Source organism: Musca domestica, unplaced genomic scaffold (assembly GCF_030504385.1).
Source record: "Musca domestica strain aabys unplaced genomic scaffold, Musca_domestica.polishedcontigs.V.1.1 102, whole genome shotgun sequence".
NCBI classification, from domain to species: domain Eukaryota; kingdom Metazoa; phylum Arthropoda; class Insecta; order Diptera; family Muscidae; genus Musca; species Musca domestica.
The window spans coordinates 281,029-298,264 of NW_026712117.1; the positions used below are offsets into that span (position 1 = coordinate 281,029).

A 17,236-nucleotide genomic window follows, 5' to 3' on the forward strand; every position below is an offset into this window, starting at 1 on the left:
TTATTTTCAGATTATCATCGAACGTGTGACCCACACGGGTTTTTGCTAGCAGGCCAGACTGCGGAGAGATAAGCAGTTCTCGATTAGATGAAAGCATTATCTCTGGAATGTGGCATTACTTTCTAATACCCTACAGTGATGTGTCTGTTTGTATTAGGAACTAGCTTGGGCAAAGTTTACAGCCAGAGGTACTAGGAAACGAATCTATGTCGATCGATTTTCGAGAAAATGCATTTGGAATTCGAACTATTTCAGTTGCAATTTGATTATTTCAATATAAGTTCGAATGATTCCATTTTTATTTTGAATAATTCCCTTTGTAATTCGAATTATTTCAGTCTTAATTCGATAATTCCCATTGTAATTCGAACTATTCAATTTTTAATTGGGATTATTCCAATTGTAATCCGAATTGTTCCTTTTGTAATTTAAATTATATCGATTTTTTTCTTCGATTTTTAAATGGATTTATTCGAATTGGTCACCTTTGCCCGAATGTTGCTCTGCGAATGTTTCATCCATTCCCGGCAAAGAGCTAGCTTGAGGTGATCGACACTTTGGTATTTTTTAGTGCCAACCTTGCTTTCCAAAATACTCCAGACACAATAGTTCTAGAGGATTGGTATCCGGAGATTTTGGTGGCAATTGGGCGCTGGAAATGAAGCGAGGAACCTCATTTTGTAACCATTCTTGGGTGACACGTGCTGAGTGCGATGGTGCTGAGTCCTGTTGGAATGTCCAAGGTCTGCGTCAAAAATATTTGCGTGCTTATCCAAGGCTTTAATACACCCTCCATAATATTTTCGCGATAATATTCGGCATTTATTCTGATGCCACGGTCGATTAATTCGAGCGGAGAGCGACAATCGGCTGTTATGTCGGCCCACACTATCACCATGGCTGGCGCCGGCACTTGAGTTCTGGTGGCCAACCGAAGGTGCACATTTTCAGCTGATCTCTTTGGCAAGTAAACACGATCACTGCTGGACAACGAATGTTTTCTCATTGGAATGTCATAGTGTGGTGCAGGGTATAAAAGGGGGTATATATCATTTGATACGGCCAAAACGTGCCCAGTCGAAATAACGGCTTTAGACACTAGGTCTCTTTGCACCAAATCCGTTTCAGAACATTTGGAGTCGATCTAGCGATGTCCGTTCGTCTGTCTGTCTGGCTGGCGCGCGATTACTCTCGAAGGGAGTATCCGAATTTGTCCAAACTGAGTACATCGTAATATTTTTTGTCAAACTTAGATTGAGTTCGGAGATGGACAATATCGGTCCACTACTTCTGGTAACTCCTCCACAAAAGGTCGAAATTTTCAAAAAATATATATATTTTGCACAGAAAGAGAATTTTGCTCCAACTTTGCAAATCCTAATATTTGCGTCAGTGCCAGGTCTGTTGCGAAAATGGACAATATCGGTCCACTCCATCAAGTAACTCCCCCACAAATGGTCAACATTTTGAATAATTACAATTCTCATAAAATGTGATGTACGAGTCTGATTATCTTCAAATTTCACACATCCCAATATTTATATTAACGCAAGGTCTGGTGTTAAGATAGAATACAGCCGTCCACTCCTTCTGGTACCTCCCCCACAAAAGATCGAAATTTGCAAAAAAAAAAAATATTTTCTGCACAGAAAGGGAAGCAATAATCTTATTTTGCTCTAATTTAGCAAATCCTAATATTTGCGTCAGTTGTAGGTCTCGTGCCAAAATGGATAATATAGGTCCACTCCGTCAAGTGCCTCTCCCTCAAAGGATCAAAATTTTTAATAATTATAACTCTTAAAAAATGACCAAAGAAATGTTTTTTAAGAGTTTGACTGTCTTCAAATTTCATATATCCTACTACTTTTATGAACGTAAAATCTAATATTAAGACGGAATATATCGGTCCACTCCTTCTGGTACCTCCCCCACAAACGCTCAAAATTTGGAATATCCATGAAGTTCATGAAAAGCGAAATCAACATCCGATTCCATTCAAACATGGTACATCTAAATATTTCGATCAACACAAATCTGCTATAAAGATGCTAGAGATCGGACCATTTCTTTAGCACCTGCCCCACATAGGGTTCAAGATTTTGAAAAAAAAAAAAAAACAAAACGCTGAAAGAAAGCGAAATAAGCATCCAACTCTCATCAAATTTCACACATACAAACAAGGTCTGTTGTGACGATGATATATATCTGCGAACCCCTTCTGGTACCTCACCCACAAAAATTCAATACTTTTATCTGTCATAACTTGCGAAACAAGTCAGCGATTCTTTACAAATTGCTATATCTAAATATTTCTCTCAACCAGAAACCTGAGATGAATATGGAATTTATGTTTTCGCATAAAATTGGATATAAATGTTCGATTTTCTTATAATTTTGGTCATATTAATAGTTTTATGTTTATTAGATGAAGCATGAAAATATAATACTTCGGTCGATTACATCTAGTAACTCATGCATTTTTTATAATTTCCTAAAAATTTTCACATATCTCAGATAAAGAGAAGTTAGCAGTCCATATAGTCCAAACCGGGCACATCGCAATATTTATATGATATTTTTTTAGGTACGATATGAAATGGACAAAATTTGACTATTCCTTCGGAACCTACTCCATAGAGGGTTAACAATTTGAACAACAGAAGTCAAAATATATTAAAATAATCAAACATTGTCTGAGGGTAAAAATCAGTTGGCAAACCCGACTGCTACCTTATGACCTGTTCAATATTATTTTTCTTGTTTCATCGTCACATTATGGTATCTTATAGATGTCATAAATCATTATTTATGTGTGTTACTGACACATCCTCGAAATTCCACACATGAATTATTATATAAATATGAATGTTCACCCTTCAGAATAAAGTTGTTTGTGTTTACTTCTTCTTGTACGTATCCTCATCATAAAATACTAAAGGCAATGCTTCTTCGTAAAAATCAGAAAAATACATTCACCTTTGTGGGTGCGAGTGTGTGTGCAGATACCGGAATTTCTTGAAAACTGCATAGAATACAAGGCATAGTTTAAATCACAATTTTGGGGAAACTAAAATTTAAGCAAATTTTTTTCAGATAAAAGGCCTGTTAAGGTCGAATATTGAAAAAAGATTTCTAAATTATGAAAACCCTTAAAGAAAACCTTTAAAATGCATCAAATTAAAAATTGACAAAATAAGCAACTTAAAAAGTATCAGTCGATTTTGCCGACAGATGTATACCCTCAGCCATTGTTCGATTATTTAAATACATTTTGAATTCTGTTAAGATTATTCAAACGGTTGACCCTCTATGGAGTAGGTTCCGAAGGAATGGGTCACTATTGCAAATTTCGTATCAGACCTAAACAAATATGATATAAATATTGCGACCTGCCAGGTTTGGACTACTACTTCCTTCCCTTTTTATGAGATATGTGATAATTTTTAGAAAATGTTAAAATGGGCGTGAGGTATTAGATATAGTCGACCGAAGTATTCCATTTTCATAGTTCATGTAATACAGATACAAATTTTGGTATGCGCAAATTACAAGAAAATCGAACATTTATATCCGATTTTGTGCGAAATCATAAATTCCATATTCATCTCAGGTTTCTGGTTGAGAGAAATATTTTGAATGGAATCGGAGCTCAATTTCGCTTTTTATGAGCTTCATAGACATTCAAAATTTTGACCCTTTGTGGGGAATGTACTAGAAGGAGGATACATCCTATCTTCATAGCAGATCTTGTGTTAGTAGAAATAATGAGATGTGTGAAATATGAGGAGAATCGGATGGCTATTTCGAATTTAAAAATCGTTTTGGATATTCGAAACCCTGACCCTTTGTGGGGGAAGTACCAGAAGGGATGATCCGATCTCTACCATCTCTATAACAGATCTTGTGTTGATGAAAATATTGAGATGTGCCAAGTCTAAAAGGAATCAGATGTTAATTTCGCGTTTTATGAGCTTCATATGCATTCAAAATTTCGACCCTTTGTGGGGAAGGTACCAGAAGGAGTGGGATGATACATTCCATTTAGAAGTGTAAAATATGGAGAGAATCGGAGGCTTATTTTAAATTTTATGATCGTTTTGGTTGTTCGAAACTTTGAACCTTTGTGGGAGAGGTACCAGAAGGGATGGTCCGATCTCTACCATCTATATAACAGATCTTGTGTTGATAAAATTATTCAGATGTGCCAGGTCTGAATGGAATAGGATGTTAATTTTGCGTTTTATGAGCTTCAGGAATATTCAAAATGGTATCCCTCTGTGGATGAGGTACCAGAAAGAGTGGACCGATATATTCCATCTTCACACCAGTCCTTGGGTTAATAAAATTATTGTGATGTGTGTAATTTGAAGATAATCGGACTCTTACATCCCATCTTATGAGAGTTATAATTATTCAAGCTTTTGAGCCTTTGTGGGGGAGGTACCAGAAGTAGTGGACCGATATATCCTATCTTCACAGCAGATCATGTGTTAGTAGAAATAATGAGATGTGTGAAATATGAGGAGAATCGGATGGCTATTTCGGATTTAAAAATAGTTTTGGATATTAAAAACTTTGACCCTTTGTGGGGGAAGTACCAGAAGGAATTGGCAGATATATATTATCTTCACAACAGATCTTGTGTTAGCAAAATTACTTGTGTGTGTGAAATTTGTAGAGAATTGGATTATTCATAACCTTGACCTTTCGTGGGGAACGTACCAGAAGGAATGCTCTGATCTCTACTATCTATATGACAGAACATGCGTTGATAGAAATATTGAGATGTGCCAAGTCTAAATGGAATCGGATGATAATTTCGCGTTTTATGAGCTCAATGGATATACAAAATTGTAACCCTTTTTGGGAGGTACTAGAGGGAATGAACCTATGTATTCCATCTTCACAGCAGTCTTTGGGTTAGTAAAATTATTGCGATGTGTGAAATTTGAAGACAATCGGACTCTTACATCACATTTTATAAGAATTGTAACTATTCAAAATGTTCACCCTTTGTGGCGGAGGTACTTAATGGAGTGGACCGATATTGTCCATTTTCATACCTGACGCAAATATTAGGATTATCATTCCTCTTTCTGTACAGAAAATATATTTTTTGAAAATTTCGACCTTTTGTTTGGGAGGTATCAGAAGGAGTAGACCGATATTGTCCATCTCCGAACTCGATCTAAGTTTGACAAAATTACAGATACTCCGTAATAATCGTGCAAACCAGCCAGACAGACGGACATCGCTAGATCGACTACAAATGTCCTGAAACGGATTTGGTCTAAGAAGACATAGGGTCTAAAACCGTTGTTTCGATGAGACATGTTGTGAGCGTATCAAATGATATATACCCTCTCTACCCATATGACTGAGGATACAAAAAGTATGTTAACGATTTGTTAGTCTGTGAATCATCCACTTTATTATATTGCCCAGAAATCTTTCAAACCCTAATTGTTTCCGGCAACATTTGAAAAGTCACCAAGTCCATTTAAAGTTAAGAGCAACAACTTTAAAATTGTATGAACTCCCTTTTCCACCAATCTTCAAAATTGACATAGGTCTACGAAACGTATTTTGGCATCAGACAACATGATTAGGCATTATTTGTTCTTGGCTTCTAGATATTCTCTCTTCCTCCATGCCTTCGGCAGCTCCTTGAACGTTTAATTTTAAACGGAAGGAAACGGAAGTCATTCATTCGGGCCAATCGTTTTGCAAAGTCACAGCCATTACAAAGCTGTTAATGCGGCAAAAGTTTTATGGTTGGAAATTGTTTAAAGTGTCGACAATGGAAAGCTGTGACCCGAGGCGAAGTGGTGGTGGCGGTGGCATTAAATAACACTAATTAATTGTTTGTGTGTTTTTTTGACTTGTCAAGAACATAAAAAGGGTTAAATTGAGACAATGACTAGGACTAGGAGAAGAAGCTGCGTGGAATTTTCAAGGCTATTGGAAACTTATATAAGTAAATAAGAATATGATAAATAATAGTGGTATTGCAATTGAAACTTAAAGCTTACAACCGGTTGGAGTTGGTCACATTGGTTGTAAAACGTGTTCGAAACATAATTTTTAGTAATTATACCCTAAGCCATATGGCTAGCGAGGGTATATATCATTTGTTACGGCCACAACGTGCCTCGTCGAAATAACGGTCTTACACGCTAGATCTCTTTAGAACAAATCCTTTTCAGAACATTTGGGGTCGATCTAGCGATGTCCGTCCGTCCGTCTGTCTGGCTGGTGCGCACGATAACACTCGGAGGGAGTATCCGATTTGGCCCAAACTTGGTACACCGTAATATTATGGTCAAACTTAGATTGAGTTTGGAGATGGGCGAAATCGGTCCACTCCTCCTGGTACCTCTCCCCACAAAATGTCAACATTTTCAATAAAAATAATTTACTGCGCAGAAAGAGAAAGGATAATCCGATTTTACTTCAACTTTGCAAATCTTAATTTTGCATCAGTGCTAGATCAGGCGGGAAAATGGAAAATATCGGTCCACTCCATCAAGTACCTCCCCCACAAAGAGTCAAATTTTTGAATTATTACAACCATTATAAAATGTGATGTAAGTGTCCGATTGTCTTTAAATTACAAACATCACAATATTTTTATTAACCCAAGGTTTGGATTAAAGATAGAATATATCGGTACACTCCTTCTTGTACCTCTACCACAGAGGGTCAACATTTTAAATATTAATGAAGCTCATAAAACGAGAAATTAACATCCGATTCCATTCAGACTTTGCACATCTCAATATTTTCATCATCACAAAATCTGTCATAAAGATGGTAGAGATCGGACTATTTATACTGGTACATCTCCCACATAGGTATCAAGATTCAAACAAAACGCTAGAAGAAAGCGAAGCTGAGTTGATCTAGCTATCTATGTCCATCCGTCAGTCTGTCCATGTTAATTTTTAATAAAGCTACAGTTCGCAATTATGATCCGATCCTCACGAAATTGAAAATGGCAATGGGGTTAGGGTCAAAATAGAGGCCTATTGTTTTTAGAGATAATCGCAAAATATTTTGAAGTTGAAATGGACCAAAACCCCAAAAAAAAAAAAAAATCCTGAATATGCAGTTGCTCTTCAGGCCACAATTATAAGCCATTCGATGCGAAATTTAGCATGAAGTTAGAAGTTAGGCCTGGACAGAAGCCTACCAATTAGGATGGTCATCGGACAATATTTATCGGGTGAAATAGATCCTAACTTTTATTCAAAATTTTCAGTTAACCGCGAATGTCTTTAATCCTGGCGAAACCAGAAACACACGAAGAGGTCACCTCTGACCACCATATTGATTCTGATATCCAAAATATCGGATATATAGTAAAATAGGTAAAATATACCGGGTGAGATAAAAAAACTGCAACAAAGTCAAACTCCATAATTTTTACATTTTTCGAACAGTGTGGCTTCTTTGTTCGGGATACCGTAGTATTTTGTTGTTTCAAAATGGTCAGGCTTTATCCCTTTATTGTTGTTTTTATAAAAGGGAGAATATCCCAGACAAAAGACAAGGGAACTGATGAGGATTGGTGGCTCTTTCCGAAACCTAGGTATTCCCTGCCTTACCCCCTGGTAAATATTACCATCGTTCTCCACTAATAAACAAACGTTGTTTTTATAAAAACAACAATAAAGGGATAAAACCTGACCATTTTACATTTTTCTTTTAAATTTTATTGAATGAAAGAAAAAAATATCGGAAGTAGCATCAGATTTTAAAATAAGTTTAGGTTTGTTCGAATTGGTCACCTTTGGCACGAATTATGGCCTCCAAACGGCCAATAAAACCGTCACACCCTGCCCGAATGTTGTCATTTTGTAACCATTCTTGGTTGGCGCGTACTGAGTGCTATGGTTCTGAGTCATGTTGGAATGTCCAAGGTCTGCGGCCAAATGTTGCGTGCCCAAGGCTTTAATACACCCTCCAGAATATTTTCGCGATAATATTCGGCATTTATGTTGATACTACGGTCGATTAATACGAGCGGAGAGCGACCATCGGCGCTTGAGTTCTGGTGGCCAACAGAAGGTGCACATTTTCACCTGACCTATTTGGCAAGTAAACACGACCATTTTGTGTGTTTACAAACTTATGGAGAACAAATGTTTTCTAATTCGAGAAAACCAAATTTGGCAGTTCACCACTTTCGGTCAGCACTTTTAAGTCCATTTTCTTTCTGTCGCGGTGTAAGTTCTTGCACTTTTTGGAAATCAATGGTATTATCCCGAACTCATTTTTCATTTATTTGCCGAATGGAAAATTGCGATATGTTCAGCTCACGAGCCATTTTCGGCCACTGCGACGCGTCTTTACTTTTCGAACCAATTCTGCTGATCATTTGGCACGATAATTTTGTTTACAAACTGCTGGAAAACGAATGTTTTCTAATCGAAGACGGAGAAAACAAAATTCGGCTGCTCTCCACTTTCGGCCAAGCGAAGCAACTCTTCAGCTTTTTGAGTCTATTTTCTTTCTGTTGCGGTGTAAGTTCTTGCACTTTTTGGAATTTCAATGGCTTTACCCTAAGCTCGTATTTCAATATTTGCCGATTGGGATTTTGAGATATGTTATATGTCAGCTCACGAGCCATTTTTCGGCCACTGATACGCGGGTTTTGATCAAGTCGCTTCTTTACTTTTCGAGCCATTTCTGCTAATGTTGCTGTTTTCTTCCGTCCACTCCCTCTAAAAGATTTATTCACATTTAAATGCTGGAGTGCTCTAACGATAGCCCCTTGGGGTTTTCCAGCCAAATATAAACAAATCACACTATCACGCTTGAATTCCATCACGAATAACTGTTTTCCTGGAAAATTCCCACCAAAATGCTTTTGTACGCTTGTAAACCATATACTGAGCTGTCACTGAAATAATTTCAACAGCTGAAAAGTGGCTTGGAAATGACAGCAGTCTGAAGTTGGTTGTAGTTTTTTCATCTCGCTCTGTATATGTTATTAAGATGGTAGATATTGGTCTATTTCTTCTGGTACCACCCCCACAAAGGTTTAAAGTTTTAAATAACCAAGACGATTATAAAATCCGAAATAAGCATCCGGTTTTCTTTTTATTCCACACATCTTTTTATTTCTACTAAGACAAGATCTGCTGTGAAGATGGAATGTATCGGTCCACACCTTCTGGTACCTCCCCGACAAAGGGTCAAAATTTTTTTATATTCATGAAGCTCATAAAACGCGAAAATAGCGTCCGATTACATTCAGACTTGCTACATCTCAATATTTCCATCAACACAAGATTTTTTAAAAAGATGGTAGGGACCGGACCATTCCTTCTGGTACCTCCCGCACATAGGGTTTAAGATTTTGACAAACAAAACGCTCAACGAAAGCGAGATAAGCATCCAACTCTCTTCAAATTTCACACATCCAAATATTTTTGCTAACGCAAAATCTGTTGTGAAGATGATATATATCTGCCAACCACTTTTGGTACCTCACCCAAAAAGGGTCGCAGTTTTCGATACTTATATCTGTCATAACTTGCGAAACAAATCGGCGATTCGATACAACTTGCTGCGTCTAAATATTTCTATTAAACAAAAATCTAATATGAAAATGTAATTCATCGGAATTTATGATTTCGCATAAAATTGGATATACATACCTATATTTTTATCTGTATTATATTAAGTACGAAAATGGAATACTTCGGTCCGCTATATCTGTTACCTCCCACATATTTCCCCATTTGCCAAAAATTTGCACATATTCCATGGCTCCATATAGTCCTAACCTGGCACGTTGTAATATTTATATCCGTCTTAGGTCAAATACGAATTGTTAAATATTGGTCAACTGCTTCAGAACATCCCCATAAAGGGGGTCAACAATTTGAATAATCATAACTCAAGGCTGGGTGTATACATCTGTCGGCAAAACCGATTGATACTTGTTTTATTTCCACTTAGCACGCCTGGGTTTTCATTCATAACTATTTACCTTTTAATTTTTAATTTGCGATAAAACAAATATTATTACTAACTAACTATCATCACACAGCTGCTTAAAATTTGTAATTAATTCCAGTTGTGGTTGTTTGTTAGTAAACCTAACACTCAATATTTTGTTGTTGATCACGAGAGAGTTTGAAGCCACCCCAGTACTTTATTCAGAAGAGGGGCAATTCACATTGCATCTGTTTCGATTATCTGCAGAAGTTTTTTAACCGTTCAACGCTAAAGTTGTGTTGCTGAAGAAAGTCGGAAACTTTTGTTTTTTTTTTTTGGGCATTTTAAACGAAGCGGAATATTTCTGTTTGTGTATTTTTCTATGTCGTGTTGATATACAAAAATTCATTTTTAGTTTATCAAACAAATACATATATATTTATATAGATATATAAATAAAAATATTTATATTTGAACTAGGTGCGACTTTTAATAATAATAATAAAAAAAACTAAAAATAGTGTGATCAAAAACAAATTGGCTGTGAAGAATTCAAAGGTAAGCATAACAAGAAAAAATAATAATAATAATAATAATAACGGACTTTTATCATTGGTGTGAACAGTTCTATATCTGTTGCGAGTGCGCTTTATTCAAATTTTGTGACTCTCTGGTCAGACAGACGTAGGTGGCAAAAACAAAGGTGAACAAGTTAAATAGTATCAATCGGTTTTGCTGACAGATGTATACCCCCAGACTTGAGTTTTGTTTATTCACCCTGTTGACCCTTAAGTAGGGTGGTTGCGAAGCAGTTGGCAAATATTGTCCAATTCGTATCAGACCTAAATCTTATATAAATATTACAATGTGCCATATTTGGATTATGTTTTCTACTTCCTTTGTGAGATACCATATATAAAGGACCGAGATATTCCATTTTCTTACTTCATCTAATAGATTAACATTTGGTATGTGCAACATTTGAAGGAAATCGAATATTTATGTCCAAATTTATGCGAAATCATCGATAAATTACATGTTCATATCAGATTTCTGGTTAAGAGAAATATTTAGATGCAGCAAGTTGTAAAGAATCTCCGACTTGTTTCGCAAGTTATAAAAGATATAAACATTGGAAATTGTGATCCTTTGTGAGTGAGGTTTCAGACTGGGTTCGGGGTCTTCACACCAGACCTTGGGTTAATAAAACAAGTAAAAAAGCTGTAAGTTGGCCGGGCCGAACTTTGAATACCCTCCACCATTTGGCAATTCTTAAAAACAATAAAATCCATTAAAAATTCTGTTAGAATCTTAAAAATACCGAATGTAGCGACATGGACCTGCATAGGTAAATTTTGTCATAAGCCATTACAATATTCAAATGCGAAACTTAAAAAAATCGGTGAATAATGTAGCTAAAGTCATCAAAATACCGAATATCGGGATGTACCGTTATATGGGGGCTTTACGAAGACGTGGACCTGGAGAGACAATTTTCTGTTATAGACAGTAGTATCCATTACGAACTTCAAAACTTCAAAAATTTGAAACAATTCCGGTGAATAATGTCGCTTAAATCATAAAAATACCGTATATCGGGAGGTAATTTGAAAGAATTATGATGAATATTGTCGCTAAAATCATCAAAATACCGAATATCGGGAGGGGCCATACCAATCTACTTCAATTCGTTCGGTAGCTAGATTGATTTTCACAGACGGATAGACGGACATAAATCGACATAGAATTTTATGCTGATCAAGAATTTATATACTTTGGTGGGTCTAAAATGTATATTTCGAGGTGTTACAAACGGAATGACAAACTTAATATACCCTCCATGTTATGGTGGAGGGTATAATAAAGTGATGTGTATAATGTCCTGAAACGGATTTGGCCCAAAGAGACCTAGGGTCTATTAAAAATTTTTTCGATGAGGTACGTTTTGATCGTATCAAATCATATATTCCCTCTCTGGCCATATGACTGAGGGTATACAAATAATACGAATAAGATGTTTTGACGGTTCAATATCAAAATTTGTGTAATGTCACTCCAGGAAAATATTGTGATAAAGTTGTGCGGTGCATGCATTAATATTCTTATGAAAACAAGTAAAAAAGCAGCCTAGTTCGGCCCGGTCTCCAACATTTAAAAAGGAACTTAAAAATTAAAAAAAAATCCGTCTAAATAAAACCATTATATGGTGGCTATATGAAGACGTGGTCCAGCATAAGTATATTTGTATACCCTACTCCACAAGGTGATAAGGCAAAAGGAAACGTGATAGACCTATAGTTCATTTTGATGATCTGCACGGAATCACATTCTGAGCCGATTTATGCATATCCGTCCGTTAGTCCGTCTGTCCATGTATTTTTGTAAACAGGTGGCATTTATTGCCAGATCCTGATGAAATTTGCATAAGTAATTCGTTGGACCCTATTGAAATTGGGGATGGTCGGTCAAAATTTAGATACCCATATATATATTGTTCATCCAATTTGTTATTTTTGTTCTCCACAGCCATAATATGCGTTTCAAAACAACGATATTCATTGAAACTTTGGGTGAGATGGGTTGTTTTTTTTTTCGAAAATAATAATTAAAGAGAACATGTTTCAAAATTTTAAAACTGTTTATTATTGTAGTTAGGCGTTCTGACTCACTATTTATGACTATATGAAATAATATTAAGATCGGGTGTTACCCTTATATAGGGCGAAATGTATTTCAATATATTGGGGGGATTTTTCTTATAATCCCAGTGGCTATTGCATTATTTTACCCTCACCCTTATGGCTAGATTTTACCCTCAGCCATATGGCTTTGATAGGTCAAAACGCGCCTAGTCGAAATAACGGTTCTAGACCTTAGGTCTCTTTAGATCAAATCCGTTTCAGGACATTTGGAATCTAGCGATGGCCGTCCGTCCGTCTGTCTGTCTGGCTGGTGCGCACGATAACTCTCGAGGGGAGTATCTGATTTAGTCCAAATTTGGTACATCGTAATATTTTTGTCAAACTTAGATCGAGTTCGGCGATATCGGTCCACTCCTTCTGGTACCTCTCCCACAAAAGGTCGATATTTTCAAAAAAGGTTGATATTTTTCTGCACAGAAAGAGAAATGATAATCTGAATTTGTTCCAAGTTTGCGAATCCGATCGGTTCACTCCTTCTGGTACCTGCCCCACAAAGTGTCAACATTTTGAATATTCACGGAGCTCATAAAGCGCCAAATTAATATTCTATTCCATTAAAACTTGACAAATCTCAATATTTCTATCAACTTACGATCTTTTATAAAGATGGTAGATATCGGACCATTCCTTCTGGTACCTCCCCCACGTGGGGTCAAAGTTTTGAAAAGCCAAAACGACTAAAAATAAAAAATATCTGCTAACACTAGATTTGGTGCGAAAAATGGAATATATCGGACCACTCCTTCTTGTACCCCCCCCACATATGGGGTCAACATTTTGAATATCCACTAAGCTCATAAAAGCCAAATTAACATCCGATTCCATTCAGTCTTAGTATATCGCAATATTTTCACCAACACAAAATCTGTTAAAAAGATAGTAGAGATCAGACCATTTCTTCTGGTACCTCCCCCACAAAGGGTTCAAGTTTTTGAAAAACAAAACGCTCAAAGAAAGAAAAAAAAAGCATCCCACTCTCCTCAAACTTCATGCACAAACACAAGATCTGTTCTGAAGATGATATATATCTGCGAACCCCTTCTGGTACCTCACTCACAAAGGGTCACAATTTTTAATACCTTTGATTAATATTGATTAACACCTCTCGACACATTAACAAAATATAAAACAAAATGGGTCAATGTGTTTCAAATGGGTCAATGTATTTCAAAACATTTACATACTCACATTTCGAAATCGGCTGTTTAATAAATTCTATTTTCTCCACTCATCCATGGAAATAAAAACACGTGAAATGTTGTTTAGTTTGTACAGCTGCAATGTTGTTGTTTAATTCTGTTTTTAATAATTAATGCGGCAAATGTTGTCAAGTGAATGCTCAGAGGTGTTTGTTATTCTAATTTGAAAAACAAGTATTATTCGAAAACACACGACGGTATTGAAGTCAAGTTCGATTTATTGGCGGAGGTATATATTTCTCTCGAAGGTTTATTATTTATTCAATAATGTACTAAACGATGAGTGATAAGATATCCGGAGATTTCCTGAAATTTTGAATTCGATAATAACATAATAGTGATTTGTCTCAAAATATTTCACCCATTCTTCAAAACCAATAAATCTCAATGCTGTAATTAATTTTCAATTTACTTGAAATTATTTATTTTTAGAATTTTCTTTTTTTTTTGTTTCAAACAAATCCTCCCAAACGTGTTGTGGAAATTTTCTCTTAATTTATGGTTTGTGTATATGTGTGTTTGAATTGTTCCATGTGTTGTTGTTGTTGCTTCACCAAATGTATGATCGACCTTAGCCAATGTTGGCCGCGGTTGCTGCCGCTGATGATGATGACAATGTCTGGACCGGCCGATAGGCATTAAAATATATGAAGTCTAAGAATCTGAAGATATTGAAAGAAGAATAAGCTGAAACAATGTGGGGTAAGGTGGCCAAAGTCTTTTGACCATCTTTTGTATATTTTCTCTCCCATCTCAGTCAAGAGCGCAAAAATATATGTGCGTGAATTGAAAAGCGCAAGTACCACCTCCACAGCAAACTGCCTCAAAGACAAATCAATGAGAAGTCTGTCGACACTCGGTCAGTTCGGTTGCCAGAAGTTGACGTTTAATAATTTTTGTGGTATAATCGGTTTGATATTGTCGCAATAAATTATCGTTACTTGTTTCGAACGTAAATTTTGAAAGAAAATCGTTAAAATGAGGTAAGCTTGTGGTGTTTCGAGTGAATGCAAGTGCATTGGGGTGAGATGTTCACTGATGTGATGGCAGGATGGCCTTGAAAAAGTGTTGTAAATATTATCAAGTTAAAAGTATTCTCAAGAGTACAAATATATAAAAGCATAGAGTTTTTTTTGAGTGTTTTGAATTTTGTTAAAAAAAGTCGACATTTCCAACATATGTTGCTGCATATAAAAACATTGGTTAAGTGGAAAAGAGTTATTATAAAAGTTATATAAGATGTACCAAATTTAAATCGAGTTCGATATTCACATCGGAGTTACTAGTCCCAGATTGAAGGATATGGCTAGATTTATCGTATCAAATTTTATACAAATTGTCTTTTTTTAAGAGCAATAGAAAAGTTTTTCAAGCAAAAACAAGTAAAAATGCAGTAAGTTCAACCGGGACGAACATTGACTACCTTCCACCCTTGGGACGAACTTGGATATAAAGAGTTTCCGTTTTACTGGGGTCTATACGAAGACTTGGACCTGCATAGGCAATTTTTGTCATGGGTCATTACAATATTCAAATGCGAAACTTGAAACAATTTCTATGAATAAAGAAACTAAAATCATCAAAATACCGAATATAGGGAGGTACCGTTGTAAGGGGCTATAAGAAGACCTGGACCTGTGTAGGAAATTTACTGTCACAGGCTGTAGTAGCCATTACGAAATTTGAACTAATTCCGGCAAAAAATGTAGCTAAAACCGTAGAAATACCGTATATGCATAGGGAGGTACCGTTATATGTGGGCTATATAAAAACGTGGATCTACAGGGTGAGATAAAAAACTGTAACAAAGTCAAACACCATAATTTTTACATTTTTTTTTTAATTTAAATGAATGAAAACAAAAAATTTCGGAAGTAGCACCAAATTTTTGAATAAGTTTAGATTTGTTCGAATTGATCACCATTCCCGGTGAAGCACTTGCTTGAGGTGATCGACACTTTGGTATTTTTTAGTGCCTTTCCTTGCTTTTGCCGGCCCACAACATCACCGGCCCACATGGCCGGCGCTTGAATTCTGGTGGCCAACTGAAGGTGCACATTTTCAGCTGACCCCTTTGGCAAGTAAAAACGATCATTTTGTTTGTTTGCAAACTGCTCGAGAGCGAATGTTTTCCCATCGGAGAAAACTAAATTCGGCAGTTCACCACTTTCGCTCTTTAGATCTTTTGCCGAATGGAATATTGCGATATGTTCAGTTCACGAGTCATCTTTCGGCCACTGAGACGCGGGTTTCGATCAAGTCGCTTCTTTACTTTTCGAACCATTTCTACTGATGTTGCTGTTTTCTTCCATCCACTTCCTTGACTTCGGGCTACGATATTCGGTATTTTGATGATTTAAGCAAAATTATTATGGAAAAAATTTTGTATGCAGGTTTAGATCTTCGTATAGCCCCCATATGACGGTACCTGCCGATATTGGGTGTTTTGATGATTTCGGCAACATTATTCACCGGAATACTACAACCTATGACAAAAAAATTCGTATGCAGGTTCAGATCTTCGTTTAGCCCCCATATTACGTTACCTCCCGATATTCGATATTTTAATGATTTTAGCGACATTATTTACCGGAATCATTTCAAATTTCGTATTTGAAGTTCGTAATGGCTTAGCCTATGACAGAAAATTGTCTGTGTAGGTCGACGTCTTCGTATAGTCCCCATATAACGGTACTACCCGATGGTCGGTATTTTGACGATTTGAGCGACATTATTCACCGGAATCGTTTCAAATTTTGTATTGAAAAATCTTAATGGGTGCTACAACTTATGGCAACAAAGTCGTATGCAGGTCCACGTCTTCGTATAGCCTCCATATGACGTTGCCTCCCGATACTCCGTATTTTAATGATTTTTGCGACATTATTCACCGTAATTGTAACAAATTTCGTATTTGAAGTTCGTAATGGGCACTATAGCCTGTGACAAAAAATTTCGTATGCAGATCTACGTCTTCGTATAGTCTCCATATAACGGTTTTCATTTAAGTTATAATTTTCGGAATGTTTTTTTGAAAATGTTCAATTTCCTTCGATATGGTGGAGGGTCCGGCCCGGCCGAACATAGCTGCTTTTTTACTTGTTATTTTTTCACATTCCTTCCAAATGGTGGATGGTATTAAAAGTTCGGCCCGCCCGACTATAGCCTCTGCTTACTTGTTTAATTATGGAATAGTTTTCAACTTCCAAAATATCCAAAAAATGTATTTTCACTCATATCCCTGAACGACATAGACGACATCTGCTTATCCGATTTTTTTCGATGATAAGCGGCGAGATAATTTTGTAGTCTATATATCCATTAGTCTATGATGATAAGGAATTCCGATAACATTCAATAATTCATTTCCATAAACTTGCCCTGATT

At 36.3% G+C, this 17,236-nt stretch overlaps 1 protein-coding gene across 1 annotated transcript in view; it reads left to right on the plus strand.

Moving 5' to 3' along the window:
* Positions 1-14,675: 14,675 nt before the first annotated feature.
* LOC101901020 (aquaporin AQPcic) overlaps positions 14,676-17,236 on the plus strand; it is a 52,762-nt gene continuing 50,201 nt past the window's right edge. Inside the window, exon 1 of the mRNA XM_005182943.4 lies at positions 14,676-14,832. Coding sequence (XP_005183000.1) covers positions 14,828-14,832 — 5 coding nt within the window. The 5' untranslated portion in view covers positions 14,676-14,827. The remainder of the gene's footprint in view (positions 14,833-17,236) is intronic.